The 25,669-nt window shown below is 41.1% G+C and overlaps 1 protein-coding gene across 4 annotated transcripts in view; it reads right to left on the bottom strand.

Moving 5' to 3' along the window:
• Nucleotides 1–193: 193 nt before the first annotated feature.
• adamts6 (ADAM metallopeptidase with thrombospondin type 1 motif, 6) overlaps nt 194–25,669 on the bottom strand; it is a 77,457-nt gene continuing 51,981 nt past the window's right edge. For 3 of the 4 annotated variants that reach the window (XM_044096738.1, XM_044096737.1, XM_044096740.1), the window contains exons 18-25: nt 25,221–25,301; nt 20,706–20,869; nt 19,852–19,990; nt 16,496–16,625; nt 13,057–13,261; nt 12,795–12,971; nt 9,115–9,271; nt 194–6,603 (exon numbers count right to left, since the gene is read on the bottom strand). In XM_044096738.1, coding sequence (XP_043952673.1) covers nt 6,494–6,603; nt 9,115–9,271; nt 12,795–12,971; nt 13,057–13,261; nt 16,496–16,625; nt 19,852–19,990; nt 20,706–20,869; nt 25,221–25,301 — 1,163 coding nt within the window. In that variant the 3' untranslated portion in view covers nt 194–6,493. The remainder of the gene's footprint in view (nt 6,604–9,114; nt 9,272–12,794; nt 12,972–13,056; nt 13,262–16,495; nt 16,626–19,851; nt 19,991–20,705; nt 20,870–25,220; nt 25,302–25,669) is intronic. The other variant, XR_006368655.1, reaches the window with a different exon arrangement.

Here is a 25,669-nt window from a genome sequence, read left to right as displayed (position 1 = left end):
GTCTGGGCACTTCTCTAGCTCCGTATGCTAATGTTCAAATGTCTAAATGTTTGTCTATGTTCTGCTGATGTGGAAAAAAACACCAGTTTCAGAATTACAGCGTTTCCACTGAGTTGAGAAACGAAATGAAATTCACGCGTGAAAAAACATTGTTCACGAGATAAGTCATTAATTCGGTCATGACGCTCGCGCTTATTATGAACATGGGAACAGGCTGATTCTGGTGTGATTTTAGTTTAATTTTATTTTTTAACATTATCAGGATATAGACAAAGATTTGTGCACATTTGTAATGAAAAAGCAGCTGATGTTCATGCTTTGGATAGGAGGTTTTTTGAAACCGGCCTTTATTTTTTTTCCCGATGACGTAATTTATTTTCGTTATTTCAATTTGTGCATTTTTATGGTCAACAGAAACGCAGGATCCAATCCGAGAGCAGCGCCACAACTCTGTGGGTTAAAGCGCTTTAAAAGGACACAAACTCTCTTTGAAGGACTTCAGCACAGCTTGAGCAATCAGACCTGCTGCTATCGCCGTATCTGCGTGGCTTCGCTTTGTAGTTTAGCTCCTGAGGTATTTCATGGCTGATAAGCAAAATGCAGTGGCTTCTCTTAATCTCAGAGGTTTCCATTTGAAGTGCAGAATCACAGAGTAGAGGAGAAATCTGTTCCCCGTCCTCTGCACACCTCTTATCATAAACAGGCTGTGAACACCATGTCTCCACACGCAGATGCGCCAGCAGTCACTGTGACAGTTGTCCAGTTGGAGACACATTTTTTACCAGTCAGGGAGACTAATGGAGAGGGGGGGGGGGGGAATCTTTCCAAAACTGTCAACACACTCGTCGGAAAACTCCTTCAACTCTTGCTGATTCCGTGGGATTCGGGAGGCTAAGTATACCACGGGTTGCTAATCAAATGCAGCTGATCATTAGCAGCTGTGTGACCAGCTCGGGTCTTAGCGGTTTGCTGGTCCGAAGAGTCCAGATGTGTGTGTTTACACAATGCCAAGAAGGAAGACATCAGCAATTACTCTGAAAAGAAACTGTTATCCATTAATCTGAGGAGGGTTTGTAAATCCATTTCCAAACTTTTTGAAGGGGCGTTCCCTTTGACTTGCACCCGACTACTTAAAGGGGCGGTATTATGTATTTTCAAGGCGCATAGTGTCATTTTATAGCACCATGAAGTAGCTGTTGCTGTAAAAATACTTTGTCAAATATAAATTAAAATAAATTTGACTTTGTAATTTAACGCCTTGAAATTGGGCCTCTGCCTCTTTAAACACACCTGCTCTTTCTGAAACTCCGCCTTCAGGAAGTCACAACATGGGTCCTCTATTAACCATCTAACATTTCTACTCGCATTTCACTGAGACGTAGCTCCTATAATAAGCGTATGTGCAGTTCCAACACATGTTTGCTAATTTCTGTTGGCTGGTCTGAAGGGGCTGAATGAGGCACAAGCTCAGAAGCTTGGAAACTTCAGCTCTGAGGAGGAGCTGTGTGCTCAAAGGCGGAGCTAGATCCAACCAGGCGTTTTGCTCAGCTGAATGGTTGCCATGGGAGATTACCCCCCCCCAACCCATGTTCATAAACATGTAGGAACAAATCACACTCCAGGTGTGTTTTGGATGGGGAAATAACATTATAACATAAGTTAAAGCTCTAAAAGGTTTACGTTTCATGATCCTGCCCCTTTAAAGTTTGTGTTCTGAGTCCAGCAGTAGGGCAAAGTTAAAATAAATCATTCAATCTCTGACATAATATCGTATTCATGTCATAAATGAGTGTAAGTAGACCTCTGACCAGCCCAGGATCTCTCTCTCTGTCTCTTTGTGTTTCTTTGAGCTCTGCAGGTCAGAACTAATGTAATCCCAGAACCCCACAGAAGCTAGCCCTATTCTCAACCGGTTCTGCTAAGCCAAAACAGGCCACCATTCTCTTTCTGTAATGGGACACCGCGGATTAGACGGAGACGGCGGCATTTCCCAGCCGACTGGGCTTAGTGGCTGTTTATTTGGACTTAATTACCAAGGAGAGTGGAAACCCTACAGCTTCCGAAGACGGAGCCCTTTCAGTCCAGGACGAAGCAGGAACAATGACTAAGACGGTTCGGGGAAGGCATTTGACTCTTCTCCCGGTGGTCCACGTTTGTTCTGTCGAGTCTCAGAAGTTGATGAGACCGAAATATTGGATTAAGAAAGGTAAGAATTATGAGTGCTTCCCCTGTTTGAACACCATAACCCGAGTCGGCGTGTAAATGGATCTCTTTGGCTTTGGTAACACGTTTGCTGACATCATGCCAGCAGTTGTTCTCAAGCTGTGGGTGCTTTCCAAGAGCTGAATGAATGAACAAGAGTTTATCACTCTCTAAAACCAAAGAGACGCCAACTGTTCTTGTCTGCAAATGTTTGGACGTGCCTGATGGTACAAGGCCTATGGAAAGTATTCATCTCCCCTTCGATGTTTCACGCTTTCATAAATCAAGTTATCAATTTGAGTTGGATTTTTGGACGGAAAACTTACATGACAGTACATGACAGTACTTTATCGACATGTGTAGCATGTAGATTAGACTACAGGCGAGCATCACTCCTCCCCTTCAGGTCAATATTTAGTTTGGTTGAGTTCACAGTACTAAACCTGTGTCATTATGTGAAGTCTACTTTTTTTAAGCTTTACATCATATTATTCCCCCCATCAAAAAACATACTTGGAGTCTTGCTTTGACTTTTTTTTCATGCATGTTTGAGAAATCCTCTAATTTCCATGGCGACTATAAAGCTGTGCAAAATGCCTCGGTAGACCTAGCTACGCCTTCAAGGATGAAGCTCCTCTGAGCTACCGTTTCCAAGCGTCCGCCTCAGAGCAGCCCTCACCCACTGAGCTCCTTCAGACTAGCCAGGAGCAATTAGCAAACAGCTGAGCTCATTATAGGAGCTACTTCTCAGTGAAATGCTGGTAAAAACGTTGTTAAAGGTTTAATAGAGGAGCCATGTTGTGACGACTTCCTGAAGGACGAGTTTCAGAAACAATTTCAAGGCGTTCAAAGAAATTTAACTTACAGCATTTTTATAACAACTGAGGTTAGTATAGTTACAGTGGTGCTATGAAATTTCACTGTGGCTGGAAAACACATTACAGCCCCTAAAAGTCAATAATTCCTTACCATGGATGAAAAGGTACTTGTTCCATTGACAGATTGTTTCATTTGTAGTATCATAATCTTTCAAGTCTACTAAGATATTTGCACTAGAAACCAGACCAAAAGGTATTTGGTAAGATTTTGTGTTGAAGAAAATTTGTAAGCTGCAGCAAAACATTTTAGACCAGGCCTGGCGACTGACAGTCTCACACCACACCAGCCCTAAACATACAACCAGAGCTTCGACAAAAACTGACTTTTTCCTACCATTTCACAATAGCTGCGTTTCCATCCACAAAAAAAAAAAATGCGCAAATTGAAATTACGAAAATATATTCGCTCAGTGGAAACAGTGCAATTTGGGGGAAAAAATGTTTTTGGATAAAAAGGGCTTTGCTCTAGATTGAGGAGGTTTTTTTTTTTGTTTTTTGTCTGTATCAAAATTAGGGTATTTTTCAAAACTGCAATGGGAACACTTCACATCACTCCAGTCGTATGACGCCATGTTACTAGTGGCGGAAAAGATTAAGACAAGGACAGGAAGTGGTAGGAGGATGATGGCGCCGCGTTATTTTTAATGACCTATCCCTTAAACAGTTATTCATATGTGAGTTCAACTACATTTGTTACTAGCACAATTACGAAATGTATTTTTTTTTTTTTACATTAGCCAAATATTAATTAACTTTTGCGCACATTTTTAATGCAAACTAATGACGCACAATTTTGTAATAATTTATTACATAGAATCTTTATATGAAGTGGCAAAATGTGAAACACTCACAAATGCCCCTCTGTAAAAGCTCTTTATTGTTTCTACCCCTTAAAAAATGGTGAAGAGCTGCACCACTGCACTTTTTTCACTATGCGTAATTTCAGTTTGCATGCAGTGAAATAAATGTACAAGTGAGACACAGCAATAAATTAGCACATTATTAACATCCGAAAAGGAAAAAAAAGTAGTAACAGTTTACCAACATTAATACTGAATATAAAATAAATGCAATTAATCACATGACGCTCATCATTTCTCTACAGACACGAGCAACGTGACATTCAGACATCCAGGTTCACAGCAATGAGTACCAGCTGGACTGAGTTCAGATCTTCGCTCCGTGATGGCTGCTGTTCCCCACAGCTGGGTCGGTCCGTGCAGAAAATGCTTCTCAGCGTCCTCGCTGAGGCTTCTGCGGCTAATAAAAAAAACTGTTCCACATCGTCACATGGAAGGTGGCTACCAAAAAAAAAAGTATTTTATTTTTATTTTTTTTAAAAGTAGCAGCAGCAAGTTAACAGCCTCAGAGACGTCGTCATGCACTTCCTGTGTTGGCGCTCGGATTTGTCCCCCAGTGCCGCCCGCGTAGCGTTTCAGAGGTGTTCCCTTTCACACCCGGCAGAAATGTCACTTGGATAGAAAAGATCCGTAATGTCCGGGCAAACGTCCATTTTGGTCAATTGGACGAACAGCGTTACCCTTTTTGAACAGCAAAAGTTCCCAGTGTGAGGTATAAACAAGTAAAAAGAAAACAGAAAATAAAAAAAATCAAACACGACCAGCATTTACCAGCAGAGATACTAACAAGTGTATCAACTTGTCTTATTTGGCTCAAACTTGAACTTTTAAGCACACTGGAGAAGGGTTTGAATGGAAGCACCTGTCGATAGCACCAGAAGCCCGGAAGGCTCTAAGTCTTGGAGGCAAGAAGGAGGAAAAGAGGAAAAACCTAAAATAAAAGAAAGAAAGAAAAAAACACCAGTAAAAACTGAGAAAAAAAATGGAAATGTTTTTTGTTTTTGTTTGTTTGTTTCTAACAAAGACAAGGAAAAGAGGGAGCCACTTAAAGGAATAGTTCAACATTTTTTAAGCTAAGTTCTGTTATATCTTAGCAGACGTAGCTGTATTGGGAGGCTAACTAACAGCTGAGAGGGGCTGACAGAATGATGTCTCAGTAAAATTCATTGGTGTCTTCACTGGAAACTAGTGAATATTCTTGCTTTTTACTCCGCTTTATGTTTATCATATGAATACTTTAAGAAGAACTGTTTCACGCAGGAAGATTATTGGTGGCGCGCAACCTCTTCCTTCATTTTCCCACTTCAATAATCATTAGCTTCCCAATAATTAGCCATGGGATGGAAAAGTATTAAGGGCTCAAATGTTCACCTGACGTTTTGTGACATTCAGTCCCCTCTCAGACGGAGTGTTAGCTTTAGCCTCTGGGTCTGCTATTCTGAATTCATGCGAACCAAAGTCATGCAAAGTCTCTTTGTAGCGTAAGAGAATAATATCCATACCGTTAGTCAAATGAACAAGGTGCTTCAAACGCTTCCTCAAAATGAATCCCTCACTCGTGAGCTGTGCTCTGACTGAGTAGAAGTTGAGAAAAGGCTTCTTGTTGGGAATGTTTCATGTGGTCCAAGCAAATTCAGACAGTCTATCTGGGGTTAATGTGAAATTCTGCCCTACTGAGTAAAGCTGATGCACCTGTCTGGGCGAGAAGTAATGGATGCTTCTGTAACCATGTGTTAGCTTCTGGTTTTAGATTAATATCATTTATAATAGACAAATCCGTAGAGTATACACAATTCTAACATGGATTGCAGTATAATTCCATTCCAGCACACAACGTTATTGATTATAAACTCAATCACATTACATTCCCTTCCATGGCAGCAAGCTACTGTTTGACAGAGACAGCCGAGGACGCTCTGTTTGGAGTTGTACAATAAATATACAGTACACACGGGTCCTCGACTGTGTCTGAACTGTAAATTGGAGTATTTACATGGGAAAAAGTGCACCAAAGCCAAACGTCAACCCAGCACCTTCTCAAAGGCGGGAATCCAGCGGAGCGGCTCCCCTCTTTCTTGTGTTCGTCTTGTGGGTACATCGTGTGTGGAGCAACGTTGTCCAGCCCTGTGGATTTACACCACAGCAAAACACGCAGGAAGACTGACGATGATATCGTCGATTATTATTATAATAAAAATAATATCATCCAACAGTTGATCTTCTAAATTCCACTTCACAGAAGCGAAAAATACAAAAAAAAAAAGATATAAAAAAAAAGGAGGAGTTTCTTTCAGCGCTATGGGCTGAGCAGTGGTTTGATTTCCACCAGGAAGGAGGGGAGGAAGGGCAGGACGAAGGGCTCCGACAACCAGGGAAGGCCTTTTCTTGCAGCTCTGGTCTCTTCTTCTTCTGACACTCGAGGACTGAGTAGTTTTATCAGCCCTCCTATTTTTTCCCCCCACTTTTCCTCCCGCTCAGTGCTTTATCCCTCCATCTTCTCTGCCTTTGTAACCATGTCGTTGTTTATCACTACTCGTTGCTTTTGCGCCACGGTCAGTGCCCCTGGCAGGTCTTGCAGCACATCTGTCTGAAGTAGCCTCGGCTGCAAAACTTGAACTTCAGCACCAGTGGGCAGTAAGCCACTTTGTTTACATCTTTGCATTCTGGGGGGAGAAAAAAAAAAGGAACAATGTTTGGTTGAGAGGGAACAGCTTTGATCAGCATGTAAGCCTTTTAAATAGTTAACCAGCATGTGTTTTTCATTTTCAGATACAGCTGACATAATTCAGTCAGAATGACAAGGATGTGAAATATCAGTACATAGAAGGTTGTTCAAGCTCAAAGGGAAACTGTGTCACTATGAGCTTGTTGGGGAAGCAAGTACATCCTCAGAGGCTGGTTCAAGCTAACTAGCTAGGCCTTTGGATGTCCACAAAAGAGAACCAGACACAGTAACAGTGTTCTGTAAAATGCTGCTGTTAACACTGCTAGCACAGTGTTGGATCCCACTGATCTGAACATTTTCATTTTCAGTTGAATTAAAGCGCTAAAGTCGTCAAAAACAGCGCACGTCTGATTAGCTTGCTAGCTTAAACCACCGTGATGACGTCCAACAACCTGTAGTGAAGTTCTACAGCTAGTGAAGCTTTTTCTGATAATAACTGCATAAAACCTCACTTCAAAGAATCCGAAGTAACCCTTTACTCCAGAACTAGTCAAGAAACAAATGGAAAATCTTCTGTTTCCATATCAGCTGGTTATTAAAAACATTATCCCACATGTTAGATTTAGGCTGCCACTTTGTTGTTCTCTGTCTTTTATCCAGAGATTAGCAAAGAAATAGACTGATGACCAAGACTGGATGAGATGCAGTTTGACCAGCCGATTAGAAACTCAAAAATATGACCTTTTTACCAAGCAAATGCAGCATACCTGCAATATCAAGCTAACAATACTCTGCTCTGGAAATTGGTTCAGCAAGAAGAGGACTCAGACAAAGCTACTTTTGGTATCAGGAAGGTGTTTGGAATGAAGTCAGACGAAGAACAAAGTGTATTTATTTTTGCAGAAGCATGTTGACACCACATCAAGGCTACGACAGGCAGCCTAGCTAAACTTCAGCACGTGATAATTTGCTATTTGGGTTTATTTATATCATATTTTAGGCCAGAAAAGAAGATGTTTGTTATTCATCTGCACCCTGATTGGGAATGTTTTTTTCAAATGAGCAGAATTGCCCAACTCTGCAATGGGAAATTTACAACAAGACACCCATTAGGCTAACCATGCTAACTGTGCTACACGTTAGTAAAGTTCTTTTGGGTTTAATTTGAAACAGTTATGAAGCCAATGCTCTCTTACATGTTGGAACATCACATCTGCTCCTAACATACACAATTACTGACCAGGAAAGGTAAACAATATTCTTTTGTAATTATAATTAGCTAAAGCTATAACTCAAGATGGGCTAATCTCAGCATTGGCTGCTCAAAACCTTACAAAACCAGAGATTTGCTCTAAATCTCTGAATAGTGCATCTCTACTTTTTATCTTATGATCAGCTTATGTTGAAATTTGACTCTAATATCGCTAACTACCATAAAGTGTTATTCCACAAAAGCTGCAAGAAAGAATTCAATCAATGGAATTAACCTGTGAAATGGACTAAAATATATATTTGATGCATGTTTGATCTATATTTCTTTACCCTGATTGTTGCAGGTGAACTTAGGCTTAGAGAATGTTCTTCTATTGATCATAGGTTAGTGAAACTACCAGGTTTAACACTTAAACTACAGCTAGTTTATGCTAGTTTGTGTGGAGCAGGAGCCTCAACAGAACAAAACTCTGCAGCTACATTTGGATACAGAAACTAGGACTGAGACAGATTCTGGCCTCGCTCACTAACTGGGCAGACTGCCATTTCTGGGTTACACACACACATACACACTTAAAAGTCCTGCTGGATGCCAGACAAGCAGTGCTCTAAATGCCTTATCAAGATCAGAGTGTCTTCCCTTATTAGGCTTTGGCCCCTGCCTCCACAGAGCCAAATGAAACGAGACGTTGCCTCACTGCTCTCCGTAAAGGAACAATTAGCCTACAGCTAATCCCATTAGCCAGCCTGTAAAGGCTGCTCACGTTTTCCATTCGGCCTAATCGAGAGCCCCCTCTGTACGCATCCGAATAGCCATCCATCATGTGTAAGTGTATATGGAGGCTCGAGCTGCTTCGCTTTGACCACGAGCCAGCATCACTGGAAAGATTAATGTAGCTGGCAAAGTGTAGAGGTGTGTGTCATCCAGGAGTGTTTGGGTCACAGCAGAACTGTGAAGTTGAAGACAGAGATGGTTTATAACCCTTTCTGCTTGGCGTTTGGGCAGAAAGCCGTTTGGTGTCCGAAAGCTTTTATTCTTCTCCCGTGCGCCCGTTGCCGTAAACCAGGGGTCCCCAAACTCGGTCCTGGAGGGCCGGCCTCCTGCATGTTTTAGTTCTCTCCTTGGTTTAACGCACCTGAATCAGATGATGGCTCGTTAGAAGGCCTAAGAAGATCATTGATCTGCTGAAAAGGTTGTTGGTGCCACCAGGGAGAGAACTAAAACGTCCTGGATGCCGGCCCTCCAGGACAGAGTTTGATGACCGCTGCCGTAAACGTTCTCGTCTAACGGTCTTACCGTCGCTGCTGGAGTTTGGGATGGCGTCGCACTTGCTCTCACACTGCTGCATGGTGGCGGGACGGAGGGAATCTGGACACTCATTGGACATCTGTCCGGTGTAGGACAGGCAGGTGACCGTCCTCATCTGCTGACCCAGGCCGCACTGAGCTGAACACTGAAACAGAGTCATGGCAGAGTATCATCAACGATGATGGTAAACCTTTGACACAATGCTCAGGGTTACATGCTACCGTCCAGTGGTGGACTGTAACGGAGTACGTTTGCTTAAGAACATTTTTTGAGTATCTTTACTAGAGTATTTATTTTGGGGAACTTATGACTTTCGACTCCACTACATTTCTAGGAAGTTTGGCGTTACTTTTTTTTGGCTAGATTTGTAGTCCGCTGCTGCTGTTTCTCTTTACTGAAATGCTATTGGCCACACGCTATGCTCCTCACGAGAAAGGGAACCAATCACAGTCGCCCAGCACACCTGGGATTTGGAAGGATTTTCAAACAGCAAGTACTCCAGTACTTTAACTTAAGTAAACTTTTGACTGATCAACTCTTACTTGTAGTGGAGTAAGATTAGTTTTAGTGAACATTGTTGACAAGTTACTAGGAGCTCTTTGGAGGGTCTAAAGATTCACACCACTGGTCTACAGCAAGACTCCATGAGCTGCAGTTTACGGTCAGATGGAGTTTTGCTGGTTTTTGTGAGAGTATCTGAACACCACCACCAGTTTCCTTTACTCTAAAGGATGGCAGGTTGCAGGAACTGTTCAAACTTGGTTCCCCGTCCACCAAGACAAGCTGTTAAACATCCATCCAGAAAAACAAAAGACGCCTCTTGCTAAAGGACAATCACATCTTTATGTTTTTTTTGTAACCTTTGTTTCAAAGTTACATGTTGTAAGATCTTTCCACCCTGGAAAGAATCTCTTGTATTCAAAAAAGCTACACACAAGCAACTAATAAATATTATTAATCGGGACTGATTCCCAGAAGAATGAAATGTTTTATTAAAACGAGCAAACTCTGACGGCATGCGGGTCAAGCTGACTCTGACTCTGATCTTCTGGAGGTAACTAATGAATGTCTTGGTGGGATGTGACCCAAAGTGTTTTTTTTTTTTTTTGACTAACCTTTGTCAATGTGCCAGTTGTAATAAAAACTGATGTTTGGCCCTTTAAAGTTCTCAAAAGAACCAGAGAATCAAACAAAGGCTAATAAAAACACAAAGACGGGGGGGTGCCAGCTCACCTTTGACTTCACTGCAGTAAACAACATTTTCCTACAATGAAGCAGCTGAGGTTTTGTGTTGTGTTTCCTCACTCTACGCATTTACATCTTCTTTAGAGGGTATGATTTAAAAAAAAAAAAAGTGACTCTTTTTCTGTTTGGATTTTAAGGCGTGGTCGAAAAATGTCAACATTCTGAGATCAAAGTCAGAATCAATATAAAAAAATAAAAAAAAAAGTGAATTGAAATAAATTCTGACTTTTTCTTCAGAATTTTGACTTTAAACTAAAAAGAAATCTGACTTTTTTCCCTTAAAATTGAAGCCAGAATTCATTAAAAAATTTTTTTGATGCATTTTAAAAATTAAATGGAAAAAAAATTCTCAGATTTAAAATCATAATTCTGTGAAAAAAGTCAGATTTATTTACTTTTTTTTTGCAGTGGTCCTAATCATCCTCTGTAGACATCAGGGTGTGATCTCATCGAGTGTTTTTATATGATTCGGGTGTTTCGCCAAACTTACTTCAATAAAATAATGCTGAATATATAGGTGGATGTGTACTTTACCTGTACTTTGTTCTAATCAGCAAAATAAAGAGATTTTTCATCTCAATCATTTTTTTCCTCAATAAAAAAAAAAAAAAAAAAGCTGAATAAAAATAAAAATGAACAACCTGTGAGCACAAAAACTGAAGTCCTACAAAGCAGGCTCGGCTGCGGCTGTGCAGCGTGAGCTAACATCCTTCTTCCTGTCACCTTCAGAGATTTCATCTCCCCCTGCCAGATCAGCGACCTCGCATGTCATCCCTTCCCAATTAGAGCGTCTTTATTATGGCCGGCCCTGACAGACGGCGTGCGTCAGTGGTGCAACGTATGTGGGATTTGAACTCCTGACCTTTTGCCCTCAGACTTTCCACCTCTCTTTTTCTACCCATGCAAGGATAAAAGCTGCTGCAACATCTGAATCATGACATCGTGCCAAGGCGAACACGGCGTTTAAAAATACCACTTTCACTTTAAATTACAGATGAATCCTGCACAAAAAATATCCTGCCATAATTTTTTTTTTGCACATACAGCTATGTGTGACGCACAACTTTCTGGCTTCTTCTCGCCCGTGTGAATCAGCTGTGCTGTAATGTGTTCAGCAGATTTTTTTTTTTTCAGGACGCACTCAGTCATGTCAGGCTGAGCTCAAGAATGCTACTCCTCTGTGTCTCTCCGTCCAAACCGTGTTCCTGGAAGTGACAGAGAGTCCTGCTCCGAGGCAGAGATAAACTTCAAACAGCCAGGAGGATATTACTGCCAACAATCACACACAGGCCTGCTGGAACGCTTGGGCCGCTGCGCTCGCGCACACACACACACACACACACACACACACACACACACACACACACACACACACACACACACACACACACACACACACACACACACACACACAAATACGTGTCACAGGAGCTCACTGTGCAACATTCAGGTGTAAATTATACAAAAACTACCATGTTTTCGATTCAAACATTGCTTCAAAATATTAAACAGCATGCTATGTTTTAGAGGTTTTACTCCAGGTTACATATTTATGCTTTTTCTCACACACGACAAACCTTTATATATTTTATTACGTGCATATCTGGGACATACATTCATTTTCTATACTTCTAAAGTAACCAGTTAACCTGATATTATGGTCTATAAAAAAAATTTATCAGATTAATCACACTATCCGTTGTGATTTATCACAATTAATCAATATGACTAACTTTGTAAGCTTGACATATGAATATGAATGCAGTTATGTTTCTTGCAGGAATGGTTTAGCCCCTCCTTCTGATGCACTACAACCAATTAAAATGGAAATAATTGTCTGTGTTTTAGGGGGGATGTAGCAGAAAGCAGGTAGTGGAGTCTTTCAGTACTCAAAAGCTACTAAGTAGCAAATCTTTCTCGGGGACACCTGACAGATAATTTTGCAGTTCTAGGCTGCCCCCCCTCCCCCTCTTTCTGATGCTTCCCTGGGCAACTGCCCATATAGCACCTGTCAAAAACTGCCACTGTTCACGTTTTCAAAAAAATGTTTAATTGTATCAACCAAACATGTGTGAAGATTCTCTGCTCTCCAGGTTTTTATATTCAGAGAGGTTTAAAGGCAGTAATTTTGTTTTAAATGCTAACTTAGAAACGTCCCTCGCCATTCATTTCCTACGTTCCACATTCAACAGATTCTGGACATTTCAAAATAAATGCGACAACACACAATTTTATTAAAAGCTTTGTGCTTTTCCATCGCAGGATGTCGACTATTTTGAAGGAATTTAAATCTGAAAAATTGTCAGATGTTGTGAAAAGCAGCCAAAATCTTTACAACCAGCCCAAAAACAGTTTTGTTGGGGGTTTTTTTGTCCCAAAAGAAGCTCTATTGGGTCAATCTAGCAACCCCGCTCCAGTCGTACCTGTCCCCACTCCCCAGGGATCCAGCGAGGAGGAGGGCAGCGCCCCGAGCTGCAGCGCATTCGGACCGGCGGCTTGTTGTGGCTCGGGCAGGTGGTGGGCGGGAAGGTTTTGGTCAGGTCGCTGCTCTTGCACAGGGCGATGCGGTGCTTGAAGCCGGGGCCACACTTTGGCGTGCACTGAGGCGCGAGAAGAAAACGATGTAAAGATCCCAAGATCCCAACGGCGCAGTTAGCTTCAAGAGACTAGAAAACGTCGTCTTACCTCTGACCATTCCAGAGTTACCCACTTCGGCGGGCAGGACTGGTTGTTGCAGGACTCTCGCTCAATGGGTCGATGAGTCAGGCAGAAGGTGTCTTCCAGCGTCTCCTCCTCAGTGGGGCCAATCTTCCTGATACACAGGACGGTCCTGGTCCGAGTCCCACCGTCACACGTCTTTCCGCACTCTGACCAGTCACCGATAAACCACCTGACCGAGAAAAGAGAGAAAGTTACCGGGATGCCGCGAAAAAGAAAAACAGGAAAATTACAACAACAAAAACTTGTATAATACCTAACAAAAGTTTTTACATTTTGAGCAATCGACTTTTCCTGTAAAAACTATAAACAGTGGAACAAGCTACCTGCTAGTAGCTCCAGAAGTTACTTCAAATCTAGTAAAAATAAATAAATCTCATTAAGGCCACTTAGAGCTGTATTCACTGAGTAATGTGAGTCATAAAACAGAATCAAACAGATAACATTTGATACAACAGAGTAAGCGGATGAGCAAAAGGAAACAACCGCCTGCTTGATTTTAAGATGTAAATCTTCAGCAGCGTGGATGAGTGTCTCTGTTTGGTTGGCATTTAAAACGAGACAATTTTAGCAGAGCCAGTCACTGACCTACATTTGTATGTCATCCCCATAGACATACAGGAAAATATCAGTAAAAAAAACTGATAAAAGGATGTAAAAAGAAAACAACAGGGGAACCAGAAATGAGCCTTGCAGAACACCACAAGGCAGCAGAGGCAGAGTCAGAGGAGAACTGTTCTCTCCTGATGGAGGATGACCTCTTGTCCGGTCAGAAATCCAATTAAAGAAATGGAAGTATGATGCATGAAGAAGACATTTTGGGCCATTTTCATTTATCTTTATTGTGCCCTGACTCGATGCCCAGGCGTTCCTGATAAACCCGACTTGCCTTGCACCTGTTCTCAAAAGTTTAAGATTCATTTATCAGGGTAACATCAGTCATTTAAAAAGTGTGCAACGTCATCTGTATAGAAAGTTTATTTTTAAAGAAAGAGATGAAATAAGGTTGGCAAGCGTAGCGAGTCTTATCAAGTGGACGCTGCATACGCCTAGAACCTCAGCAACTAGCTAACTACTGGAAGTAAAGACGTATTCTAAAGCTTATCTAGAAAACAACGTTCAACACTAATTAGGACCTTGCTGGTCGTACGTAACCACATCGACATGAATGATGTCAGTAAGTCGATCGTGGCTACTTGGCAGCCAGCTAACGATGAGCGTACTTTAGTGTCCGGTGCGTCATATCGCAGACCAGAACGGCTCTTTTGGCCTGGAGAAAATATGACATTCCTGGTCAACTCTGTCTACACACTAAAAAAAATTATCATAAAACAACAGCCCTCCAAACATTTTCAGCCAATGAGATATTACATCATCTGCTGGAATGTATACAGAATTAACAACTTGGTCAAACATCTGTGTCAGCTTTCATTAGCAGAGCCCATAAAACCTGGCCATTCTAAAACAATGATGTTTATGGTCTTCTTTAGCAGGCCTTTCCTGACTCGCTGAGGGGTTGTTTGCCTTCCTTAGCAGAAACAAATGTCATGTGTGCGCCATAACTCAGCACAGAAATGCAACGCTGCAGCTTTAATCAAAATAGATGCGACGCGGCACGTCCGAGTCCGCCGAACACAACTGCGGATAATGAACGTATGCACTCATCCTCCATCTTCCAGGCCTTCGTTCTTTGTATTACAGATTGGACAAGGTGTCAGAAACATTTCTCAGACAACTTTGGTCCATATCTACATGATGACATCACATAGTTGCAACAGATTTGTTGGCCGCGCATTCCTGATGCAAATCTTCCACTTAGCCGCATCCCAGAGGCGCTCTGCTGGGTTGAGATCTGGTAAATACGAAGGCAACTGGGGTCCAGTGAACTCATTTACATTCTCAAATAAAAGACTACGGCAGAGACAAAATTCACTCGTAAACTCACCAAGGCTGTCAATCGATTACACATTTTAGTCTGATTAATTACAGAGTAGCTGTGAATTAACCATGACTAAATAATATTGAAAACAAAAGTTTTTATTGATTAAAATAAAATGCAGCAGGGATCATTTCTCATGTCTTTGATGCTTTATCATGGCTCATGTTTCGTATTTGTTCGAAGCAGTTCAGTGTTGCCTCGGTCGAGAAAAGCTGCACGTTGTTTTGTTGACAACAGTAATATAATTCGGCCGTTCTTCCTGTGCTCTGGGGTGGAGAGGAGAGGAGAGGAGAGAGAAACAGAGACGGAAATGATGTTCGAACGCAGCGCAGAGTTCGTCCAAAAAGTACACAACCCTGTGTGTTGATCGTATGCAAAAAAAAAATTTTTAACCTTAAAAAAAACCGCAAACTAACGTATGAAATTTTTATAAAGATGAAAGAAGTTTATAATTACATCAATATAATAAAATAAAAAAACCAAAAAAAAGGTAAAAAGTAAAAAGGGCCACTCTCAAAAAAGGGATAATAGAACAAAAGCACTCAAATATTACGAACTGTTAATCCTCCAAGAGGATTCCTTCACACCATATTTGTTTGGTTTCTGTATACTTAGTGGTTTGATATTACTATAAGATTTTATGCTTCACCTTTTAGAAACTCTGCAAGTGGGCAACCTTACAAAATGCAGGCATCTTGTGAAACAGCTTATTCAGCATCAGAGGCCCAGATCATCAGTCCTGAGACACTGATTGGGTCCGTTGGGCTGTTTCATGTAGTTTTATGCCATTTAAATCATAAGTTGTTACTGGTCACCACACACATAAGGATGAAATGTTACCAGAAGCGCGCACACACATAAAACTATATAATTTAAGCTTAGGATTTATGGATCTGCAAGCATGCAGATGTTAGCAAAATGGTGAAGGTTGTTAAATGGTGAAGGTTGTTGGGGTAAAGACCAGGAGGGTTGATGAGCACTTTGGAGGACTAAATAGAAGGTTTGCATGTGTCATTATTGTTGGGACAGAGGTTGGGTTGATTTAACCAAATATTGGGTCTAAACCTGAGACCTCGTTTTAGATTAGAGAAGAGATAAAGGAGACTCATCGCTCTTCAGAGACCGCCATTGTGGACGACAAAACACAGCGAATTCTGCAGCACATCCACATGTCAAGTTATCAAAGTCAAGTCAGTATAACTGAACTACTTCCCCCGCTCTTTGTTTTTGATTAAAGTTTTTTACTGACCTATGAAACGTGAAATCCTGGACCTTGTTATCTAGTTGTACTGCTGACAATTAGTAGTAAAACACTGAATCCCATTTCCTTTTATATATCACCCAAACATTTCAAATTTAACACGTCATGTTGACAATTTGACAGTTAGAACCAATAGTAGTCATTGGCACCTTGTGTATGTGACCCAAACCCAACCAGCTGATATTACAAGCTCAAACGTTACGGACTCTGGAGGACACGGCTCGGGGTTGCAGTCTCTCAGGTTCTCTGGCGGTTTGCTGTCTGGCTCACAGTAGCTGTTCTGCACCACCGAGTTGTCGTCCAGCCTCTTACACACCACCTCCTGCTTCTGGGAGCCTGCAATCGGGAGAAAAAACCCCACCCCCAACAAAACAAAGATCAATACGGCAAGTCGGCCCTTCAGATGCACGCCAGGCGCCGTGTTTGGGTATTGTTTGCGTTCTGCAGCAGATCCAGACATGTAAATTCACAGTTCTTTGCGGGATATGTTGGCAGATGGCTTTTACAGAGCAGGGAGCTCTTTACTTTGGCTCCTGCCAGAGAAAGTGAGGGCTACCGTATCGGTGTCGCACCGTCCGCTGTGTGAAGGCGTGTGCAAGCATGTGTGTGTGAGTGGCACACTAACCTGTGCTGGGTCTGTTTGGACCCTCAAGGGACATATTCAGCGTTAGACTTGTCTGGCAGATGTAATGAGATATGGTTGTAGGTGTGTGTGTGTGTGTGTGTGTGTGTGTGTGAAGAATAGGAAGTCTATCCATCTGGGTTCTGAGTGAAACACAGTTAAGATGAATAGCCCAGGCCTTGTGGTTAAACAGTTTCAGTTGTAATGTGTCAAAAAGTGTTTGTTTTGGACATATTATTGGTTCAGTGACATACTAAATGCCATTTAGTGATTCCTTGATCTAGTCCTATCAAAAGGGAGAATGATTAAACCCCATTTTGCTGATTTAAATCCCCGTACGGTCAGAAGACGCATACATTTGGCTCAAGTTACAAAGTTCTGATTTACAATACAAAGTGGAGTTTAGGAAACAGGAAAGCCAAACGTGCTTCCCCACAGAAACAAAAAAAAAAAAAAAAAAAAACTGCTCTGCTGTCGACTTGGAAATCCTTCCCCAGAATAACCCACAAGCTTACTCAGTCATGCTTTTACAAAATGTTACAGACCCAGTCCAGGCCACGCTTGACAACTGCGTAGAAGCGCTATTTATTGTTACATGAGACTTGTATCTTTTGAGCTAAAATGTTTGGTTTTGCTATTCTTGAGGTCATGGACAGCATTTCACTGTGGTCTCACACTAAATGTCTCATTTTGTAAGACGTGTAGAGCGGTCGCATCTCTGCGCAGCACGGGTAAACCAAAAGCTCATTCACAGAATGAATTTCCATTAGACTGGATCAAATCAAAATATATTACAGTATTTTGCTAGTACACTAAATACTATATACAGGAAAACAAGAAGCTGTTTTGAGATCCCTGTTGAGGCCCACACACAAGATAATAGTTGTGTGTTTCGATATTATTTCAACAATGCAATCAAAGCAGTTTCCTCTGTATGCTGTCAAATTACATCAGTGCCAAAAGAAGTCCAATATTATTTATTTTTAAGAAGTACTGGCCCTTTAAGGACATTCCTAATCTTGGCATGGCCTTAAATAAAAATGGGTTTGGCACACCTGAACTAGAGTCTATTCAAGAGTCTAGAAGAATGTAATCAACATTTTTGTCCTTTAATGCATCTGCAAACTCTAAATAGGTTGTTTAGGTTGCTTTTGGAGTAATGGCTTCTTCTTCTCTGAGCGGCGTTCCAGGCCATTTTTCTGGAAGTTGCATGTGAGCAACTTCTTAAAAGAAGAATGCATCATGTCTGATGAATGGCTGTTTCTCTTGAATATCTCTGTGTTACGAAAGGGTGAGACTGTCCAGGACAGACGGACGGACAGGCGGGCGGATCACATTTTAGGGAGAAAGGGAGCTAAAATGGGGTCATAAAGTTTGATTAAAAAAATATAAAGTTGGGCAGAAAGTTTTAAACAAAAAAAAATATTTTGAGATTGAAAGATAATGTTGGAACTGAAAAACTTTAATTAAAAATTAAGATTAGAAATTTAAAAAATGTTCATGTGGAGTTTTTTTTTCAGCTTCAGATTTTTTATTTTCCAGTTTCAAACCTTTGGCTCCGTTTTAGCGTGGGGGCGGGGCCTCAGATGTGGAATCAAGAATCGCAGTTCACCACAAAAACATCTTGAATCTGAAACGTAGTTATGAAAATATTTTTTTTGTTTGTTTTCTCAGGTTCAAAATCATTTTTCAGTTGCAAATCTTTAGGTTCAGCTTAAATTTTTTTTTCTCCTTTCGGATAAACTTTACGGCCCCAATTTAGCTCCATAGAAACGTTTGCAAGCCTCAGGGCACTGATTGTGAAGAACGGGGCGCCAGCATCGTGTTGTGTGTGTTTGGATGAATAAGGAATTGTTGCACTTTACAAAACAGAACGCTATGGGGAATTAACAATATGTGGAAATATTGAAACAACATCTTTAGACATCAGCCAGGCAGCATTCTCAGCTACAGAGTGATGGAAGGACAACAAAGTACATTTTTTGAGTGGTTACAACATCGCTGAGATGAAAATGTGTGTGTGAGCAAGACAGCCTATGTCACTGACTCTGCTTCATTAGTTTTGTCAAGAGGAATGGGCCAAAAATGTCATAGAATCAAGAAACATTTACAAGGCAATACAAGAATTTAAGAAAATGTATGCAAACTTCTCACCTTGTTTTTAGAAAATGCCAAATCATTTCAATTAATAATTCTAACTAACCTAAAACCAGCAGAGTTTAGGCAAACAGATGTAACGTGCATAAATATAAAGATGCAGGTTGATTCCAGAAAAAGGTTGCTAGGTAACAACCTCCACATGGTCCTGATACCAGAACTGATTGGTATATAAACACACTAGCTGGGTTTCCTTTGCAAATGTCCACAAAACTTTGTCGATGTTCTGCTGATGTTGAAGAAACAAAATTTTACAATTGCAAAGAAAAATGCAATCAGGAAATAATTGCCATTGAAATCACACATGAGTAAGTTTGTTCATGAGGTAAGTCATTAAAAAGAATGCAGCGTCATTATCCTCCTACCACTTCCTGTCGTCTTCTTCGTCTTTTCCACCAGTAGAAACATTCAGTTATTGATCGCGTGATGCGAGGAGTGTTTCCTTTTCAGTTTTGCGAAATAAACAAATTTTGGTACAATTCTGACATGTTTCCATTAAGCAACTTTAATTTCGTAATTCCAATTTGCGCATTTTTATGGTCAATGGACACAAATTAGTGGCAGAGTCTCATTTCACAAGCATGAATGTAACAAATGCATGATATATATTCATTTTTTCCACCGTTCCAAGATGTTTGACGTGTCAATCAAAATGTAAAAAGTGCAAAAACTACAATACTGAACATTTTACTAATGTTCTGACATTTGGCCCCAACATTCTCTGAACTTAAAAAAGAAATCTTCCTATGGCGGCAGGAATAAGAACAGTAATCCCAGGCTTACCACCAGCGCAGGTAGCCGAGCACTCGGACCAGGGCGGGTGGTGCCAGGAGAAGCCCACCTCGTTGTCACCGCTTCCTGTCCGCTGGATGGGAACGTTGAACCTGTAGCGTATTCCTAAGTTCTGTTCTTGAAGGAGAACCTGCAACAACAGCAGGGAACAAAAAGGTTCGCTTAGCTTCTCAGACTCGTAGTAGATATTTATTGAAAGGAGAAATGCTTGCAAGAGAACTAGGAGGGATGAAGTCAGCGGCAGAAAGAGAACCACTAGTGTTTCTGCTGGTTTAGACCAATCTGGACAACCCACAAACTCACTCTTTGGTTGCCTAGCAACAACTTGTTGAGTAACTTGTTTTGAGTGTCACTTTGATCTGTCACATGAAACACATGGAGGTTGTAGCTTGACAAATGTGGGAAAGCTCAAGGGGCGTGAAGACATTTGCAAAGCACTGTTCATCCCGCTAACAGTGCGACAGACATGAGGGCATTACAGTTCATCACCGCACTGTTCTCTGATCGTCACTCGAATGGCAAGAAAATACAGCAATTCACCAACAAACCTGAAGAGAAAGATCAAAGGAATTGATGTATAAACATCACCACCACTGGGTGTAAAATAGTTTATGATCACATTTATTGGAGGTCAAGTGTGCTAAAGCAGTGATTTTATAGGAACTACCAAAGAGTTTATGAGGAGGGGAAAGAAATGTGTTTTTTGAAAGTTATGAGCACAACTTCAAACTATAATTAGCCAATTCCACGTCCTACTTCTCTCTCGCTGTGAAATACAAGTTTGATTTTTATCACTTTTCATGTTTTTATAGCACTGAGTTGGACACCAAAAACAGCTTTCCTACCATAATGGAGAGGTTTTCGTTGGTGGGTCCCAGCGCCTCCAGAGACTCGGGTTCATCTGTGGGTCTCCTGTAGTGGAAGGCCGTCCCGGCGATGTCAAACTTCCTGGGCCAGTCGATGGTCCAAGCTCCATTGATGTAGTAATCGTCCTCTTCGGATTTTAGAGCTGAGATATTACAAAAAAAAAAGAAAAAGAAAAAGTAAGAAAAAGCATTTGAAAAGAGGATTTATGACTTTAAAGACTTGGAGCTCGTCACCGAAACATGCAAAAACGTGACCAGCACTTATAGAAAGGATGTCCGACTGACTATGGAGAAGGTTAGCAATTATTTTTAATGAATATATATAAATAATTTTTTTACCAAGAAAAAAAATCTAAACATCTTAATTTTATAAATAGATGCTTCAACATAAAGGTAAACAGTTTGTGCCCAGGATGTGTGGGATACTAGCTGCTCTTTTCCTGGATGACCTTCCTGCCTTAATGAGTCACTGGAAACCAACCAAATTAAAAAAGCTTCACTAGTTTGGAGTTGCATTTGACTTTGTAAATCGCCTTGAAATTGGGTCGCTGTCTCTTTAAGAAACTCCTCCTCTCTCTGAAACTCCGCCTCCAGGAAGTCGTCACAACATGGCTCCTCTACTAACCCTTTAACAACGTTTTTACCAGCGTTGAACTGAGATGTAGCTCCTGCAATGCGCTGATGCGCAGTTCCAACAGATGTTTTCTAATTGCTGCTGGCTAGTCTGAAGGAGCTGAGTGGGGGTATTGCTGGAGGAGAGACTGCTCAGTGAGGCAAAAGCTAAAATATTTGGAAACTGCAGCTCGGTAACACTGTTTTTGAAGGGGTGTGCATGAGACTGACATGACACTGTCATAAACATGAAGGAGTCATGAATGTTTATGACTGTTGTCTTGAAGTGTCATTTGGTAAATAATAACACTTTTAATGGACTTTTTATGCAAATTTTAGTGCAACTTTGCATTTCATGACAACAGTTGTAAACATTCGTGAAGACTCTTTCATTACATGACAGGTGTCATGTCAGTCTCATGCACAACCCTTCAAATAAAGTGACACCCTGCAGCTCCAGGCATGTCTTTGATAATCACAACATGATATAAAACTCAAAAAAGTTCATTTTACATAATACTGCCCCTTTAATCAAAAATTGATGGGGTCTGAGGGCAGGCCCGGCAGGCACTGAGGGGCGTTGCCCGCCCACAGAGTCAGCCGCGACCCCCTGGACTGGAAACTGTTTGTTGTTTTTACCTATCAGTGACCAACTCGCTATTATTCCTCTATCAATTTGATACAGTAGAGGCTTCTGCATTTGCATATCTGTGCCCTCTGTCACTTTTTTCAGCAGCTAACACGACGTGTTAACAACTGTTTAATCCGTTGTTAACACGTCGTAACCTGTTTTTCCGAGCTGCCTTCAAACACACCAAGAACGCTGAGACACTTGCGCTGGGTTTACACCTGTGAGGCAGCGACAGAGACCTGCTGCTGCTGTGCAGAGCTCCTCAGGTTTGTGTTGGAATCATGGGAGAAAACCAGCAAAACGCAAAGAACTTTTCACAGTTTTTCCCCCAAACCAACCGAATGAGTTGAGAAGAGATGTTGGATGCAGGTAATGATAGCTAAAAGATGACTAGCTAATAATTCAGCACCTTAACCTTGTCAACTAGTAGCTTGTAGGCTACTGATGTTGTTGTCTATGTTCAGCCACATAGATTCATTTTGCCGCCCCAAAATAAACTCGTCTGGGGCCGGGGCTGTCTGAGGGTCAGAAAAAAATTCACAATCAATTCAAACATGTTCACTGAATCCTTGATGTAAACAAAGGCCAAATTATGGCAACCTTGTCGGTAAAGAGCATTCAGGTGGACTAACACACAAGAGCATCATTTTCAAAGTTACGTTTTCTGTGCATCCAATCAGGAAAAACAAACTATGCAGTTACTTAATATTCCGACACTCTGTATCATGTTCTGCAGATTGTCCTCCACAGCCTTTACTTGACAAACAACGCTCCTTAACATACCACAGCCTTCTCCTTTATCTATAAATCCATTTTCAGCACATCTGGCCATGAACTCGAGCATTGTGATTTTTTTTTTTTTTTTTTTTTTGATCAGCGCAGTCCGCAAATATTCCCCTCCCTCACCACCACCACCCGTCTCTGTATTTATGCTTCCTCATGCAGACCTAATAAAACACTGGGGGGAAAAAAAGTCCAAACTTCTCTAACCAGAGGAGCAGAGAGTCAGGCAACGCTACATAAGAACAATATTATCATTATCAACTGAGGTCACAGATGAAATTCATAACAAAGTTGCAAAGCGCTCGGATGGGAAAATAGTAGCCTCCCCCCCCAAAAAAGCAAGTCGTTAAACTGTGATATATGAACATCATATCCTCGGCGTTCCCGGAGGAGCAGGCAGCTGTCACCACGGCCCTATAAATCCGACGCGGCTCTCCGCTTCAGAGTGTGACTTAAGTCGTCCATCAACGCCGTCCGGTATAAATCCAACACGCTGCCACACGTCTTTCTGTGGCTAACGATAAGACGCGGGGCGGGCTTAATTGAATCCGGTCGTCTGATTGTTTTGCTTCTGACGCTGCCAGCGATGTGAATACTATTTTTTTTTTTGTTTGTTTAGTTTGGAATAAAGTGGATGAATCTGATGCCAAGGTGGTTATTAATAGGATTCGGGGAGGCTTTTTTTTTTTCTTTTTCTTTTTCACTTATGAGAGACTGTGTTTTACGGCTTCGCTTTAAGCAAGAGGAGGTTTCTCCAATTTGCTTTTTTCTTTTTTTTTAAAAAAGACGTGAGGAAATGTGGATGACATGGACCTAAATATGAAACAGCTTGACTTTGCAAACTGCCAAATCAGCGCGTGGCGGTGAATTAACTCCTCTACACATCAGCAAAAAAGCTAGACTGTATGGGAATCTCCTTAAAATGCTTGAAATTTTGCTCAGCTGCATGTTCGTGCAGGATTTCTTACCTTTAATTTTGAAAGAGGTGAAACGTTTGAATATTGCTAAGAATATTAAATCTCTGCAGTGATCCAGATCTTCACGGCACAGTTACAAAACGTTACTAATTCTCCTGTTTTCTTGTTACTCTTGTATACATTTTTTGCTGCCGTGCTTTGAATCGTGGCCCCTGTCGCCTGACCTAATCTCAAGAGTGGTTCAGAAAAATTTAGATGTTTATTCTTATTGTTTTGCACACACAAAAAAAATCTTAGGCTGAGGTTTCAAAAATTGCACCGCAGCTTTAAAAAGCAGCCAGAAATGAGGTCGTCTCGGGATTATTTTGGACACAGTGCGATCTCGATCTTGCCACAGAATGGCTCGTTGCTATGGTTGCAATATATCAGGGGCATAATAATTCATCTGTTTTCTGAGATCAAAAAGATTAGAGCTCCACATAAGATGATCCCAGCTGGGCAAAAAGGCACACACACCTCCAAATTGCCCATACAGTGGACCCCCGGTATTCATGGGAAGTAAGGACCACAGCAGCACGCAGGTAACTTAAGTCTGGGAATGTTGGATGCCCCTTGAAGTTTGTTCAAAACAAAATGAATTTGAAACAGAAACACAAAATGTTTGGAAACTGAACAATAATTCCACACCCCGTCAACTGAGGCCCAGATCACAGGCTAAAACAGAGCCACCATGAAAATAGGCAGCTCTAAGCGGGTCTATGGAGCTAAATTATGGCCATAAAGTTTGTTTAAAAATAAATAAATAATTTAAACTGAAAAAAATTTTTACCTGAAAAAAAGCTTGAATCTGAAATGTAGTTTTGAATTATTTTTTCAGTTTCAATGACATTTATTTTTAGAGTTTTATGCTATTTTTCAATTAAATTTTTTTTCAGTTTTAAATCTTTTTTTTGCCAGTTTCACATTTCTTTCCTTTTATGGCCCCAATTTAGCTCCATAGACCCACTTACAGCTGCCTATCAATAGCTCAGCCACCAAATATACCTTAAAATACATTCATATCTGCAGTGGAAACCATCTTAGCACTAAAGCTGAGGCTAACACCTAAAGTCTTTTTTATTTCCACTTTTGGGGGTGCAACCAATCAACCAATCAGGTTCAAGGAAGATAAATAGTGAGACAACTGAAGCACTCTGGGATAATATTTAAGTGCAGTTGAGTCCCAGAGAAACTGGTGTTAAACTGCTATCTCACTGCTAACATGATTAGCACCATGTCAGTCGTCTCAATAGCACCACCTGCTGTGAAGGGGTAGAAAATGCCTAAATTCATCTAAGGTGTCTCATGACTTTTGGCAGAAATTTGTTTTGTGTGCGAGTAGAGATCATTTTGTCCATGAGGGGAGTTTGTATAATGTTTGTTTGGAATATTCTGACAGGAAATTAACTCCATAGACACTCCCTGCTGATTCCAACATATTTTGGCATCTCATACCACTAACTTGTTCTCAATAAGGTTGCAAAGAGAAGCAAACTGCAGTCTATAACTCACCTATGTAGTTCTTTGACACGGCGACTTCTCTGATCTCGATGTGAACCGATCCTTTTGGGATCTGAACCACCTCCACGTAACCTGGGAAACAAAAACAAAAAAAAAAAGAAAAGAAAATTTGAAGGGACCGTGATTCCCCCTCCCCACCCAACCTCCTCTATGTGACATATTACTCCAGCACAGACGTAGACAGACAGCACAGAAGTAGGAGTACATATAGATTAAATTCCAAACCAACAACCCAAAAAGGACAAAGCAACCCTGCAGGAGGACAAAACGGTTCTGTTTTTTAACCCCCTTTTCTTTTTTTTACTGTCCATCATGCACACGTCGTATTTTAGGTGGTTTACAAGCCATACCATAGAAGGAGAAATATGTTTTCTCCTACTCCTGCTCTCTATAGACAAACCCAGACTGCACTAAACACCAAGCGGCTGAATTCTGCCCTC

Source organism: Gambusia affinis, linkage group LG17 (genome assembly GCF_019740435.1).
Source record: "Gambusia affinis linkage group LG17, SWU_Gaff_1.0, whole genome shotgun sequence".
In the NCBI taxonomy this organism is placed as follows: domain Eukaryota; kingdom Metazoa; phylum Chordata; class Actinopteri; order Cyprinodontiformes; family Poeciliidae; genus Gambusia; species Gambusia affinis.
The sequence above is the reverse complement of the archived record's forward strand: the minus strand, read 5'-3'. Positions and strand labels throughout refer to the sequence as shown.